The following is a 1,919-nucleotide window of genomic DNA, read 5'->3' as shown; positions in this document are numbered from 1 at the left end:
AAAAAAGAAAAATAATATGTGTGGTGACCAACAATATATATACTGACAAATAACAAAACTAATTAAGTTTTTTTAATAATGGAATAAATCCCGGCCTTTGCTAAAAAGTAGCTACAGCCAATTTTTAATTTAAAAAATTCGCTCAACAAAGGGCACAAACTATCCTCAGAGAACAAAACAGAAACAACGATGCACGCATGACTAAAGTACCACCAACACAAGATATAAACCCAACAATTATTGAAGTCTATATATTTGTAAATATTCATTCATAGTTAGCGAAAGTCTGTATAACCATAACTCTAGGTTACGGCATGCAGTATGCATGAATTTGTTGTCTTCATCGTACCTTTGTGGTTATACGTAAAACCGGAGCAAATATTTTGCTCTAAAAAGCTCATGAAATTTAGATGCGATTTTGTAAAAAGCCACATAACTTTTACTAAGTTGTAGAGTCCAATATATAGCAGATGCAGGAGCTAATTAAATCAAATAAATGATAAATATATTACATGCATGCATTTAGAATTATTCATCAATCAACTGCAGGCCTGATAAAATTGATTTCTCTACAGCATTTGTAGAGCTATTCAATATTTTTAACCCTCACATCAGTAGTTCTGCCGGCGAGAATCACGCATATAAGCATTGACTTTCATCTTTCAAGCACCCGATCGATCTGAAAATTCAGCAAACATATAACTGATGACTTGAGTTGTACGTGTTTGTATGATTCAACAATATTGGATATCCAAGCATATTGCATGGCAAAATCTCAGCCAATGAGATTTAATTATGGCAATAATGGTAGCTAGTACGTGTGCTGGAGATGTAGTTCATCTTTCTTGTGCAAAAATAAAATAAATAGATCGATCGGCGACTCGATCAGTCGTGCTTGTTTGAAGTTTCTCTCCACATCTAGATTTTGCAACACAGTACAATATTCAGACAAAATCGTAGATTTTTCAACACCATGCCCATCTATAAATACGCATGATCGATTCCTAGCTCTCTTAATTAACAAGCTATACAAATTAACACAAAGATTAGAAGAAAGCAAGCAACAATGGCGTCAGCTCCGGCCGCCTCTTCCGCAGTGCTCCTCGTCGTGGTCCTGGTGGCGAGCCTCGCCGCCGGCGGCGCCAACGCGGCGACCTTCACCATCACCAACCGTTGCTCGTTCACGGTGTGGCCGGCGGCGACGCCGGTGGGCGGCGGCACGCAGCTGAACCCGGGGCAGACGTGGACCATCAACGTGCCCGCCGGGACCAGCTCCGGCAGGGTGTGGGGCCGGACCGGGTGCAGCTTCGACGGCGCCGGCCGCGGCAGGTGCGCCACCGGCGACTGCGGCGGCGCGCTGTCGTGCAGGCTGTCCGGGCAGCCGCCGCTGACGCTGGCGGAGTTCACGCTGGGGACGTCCGGCGGCAACCGGGACTTCTACAACCTGTCGGTGATCGACGGGTACAACGTCGCCATGAGCTTCTCCTGCAGCTCCGGCGTGACGCTGACGTGCAGGGAGAGGAGCTGCCCGGACGCGTACCAGTACCCCTCCGACGATTCCAAGCTGCGCTCCTGCAACGGCAACAGCAACTACCGAGTCGTCTTCTGCCCATGATTTCATGCATATGAACCTACTACTATATATATACTTCTACTAAACTGTATCAGGGAAAATAATAAGAACATACAATAAAACGAACGTGATCCAGAATTGCTATATGTCATTCGAATAAAATTTGGGAATGGAATCTTACAGATTTTTAGACCATTGGACCTATGCCAAGATTCATGCATCGGCTTCTCTCCTTCAACTCCGGCGGGCTCCCCTTCTTGTCGGCGCCGGCGACATCCCCAACTTTGGTAGGGTTTGAGGTTGGGGTCAGGGTAGGAAAGGGGTTAGGGGAGTGGGAAGAGGAGGA

The 1,919-nt window shown here is 45.8% G+C and overlaps 1 protein-coding gene across 1 annotated transcript; it reads left to right on the top strand.

Moving 5' to 3' along the window:
- Positions 1-896: 896 nt before the first annotated feature.
- On the top strand, positions 897-1,719 carry LOC4352856 (thaumatin-like protein). The gene has a single exon (XM_015763442.3). It carries the CDS (start codon positions 1,067-1,069, stop codon positions 1,613-1,615), a length of 549 nt encoding a protein of 182 aa, XP_015618928.1. The 5' UTR covers positions 897-1,066; the 3' UTR covers positions 1,616-1,719.
- The last annotated feature ends 200 nt before the right edge of the window (positions 1,720-1,919 follow it).

This window comes from Oryza sativa, chromosome 12 (genome assembly GCF_034140825.1).
Source record: "Oryza sativa Japonica Group chromosome 12, ASM3414082v1".
Taxonomy (NCBI): Eukaryota; Viridiplantae; Streptophyta; class Magnoliopsida; order Poales; family Poaceae; genus Oryza; species Oryza sativa.
Note: the sequence above shows the minus strand (reverse complement) of the source record. Positions and strands in the feature narration are given on the sequence as shown.

Coding starts and splice junctions, on each gene's coding strand:
- LOC4352856 (XM_015763442.3), top strand. CDS start 1,067: ATGGCGTCAGCTCCGGCCGCCTCTTCCGCAGTGCTCCTCGTCGTGGTC.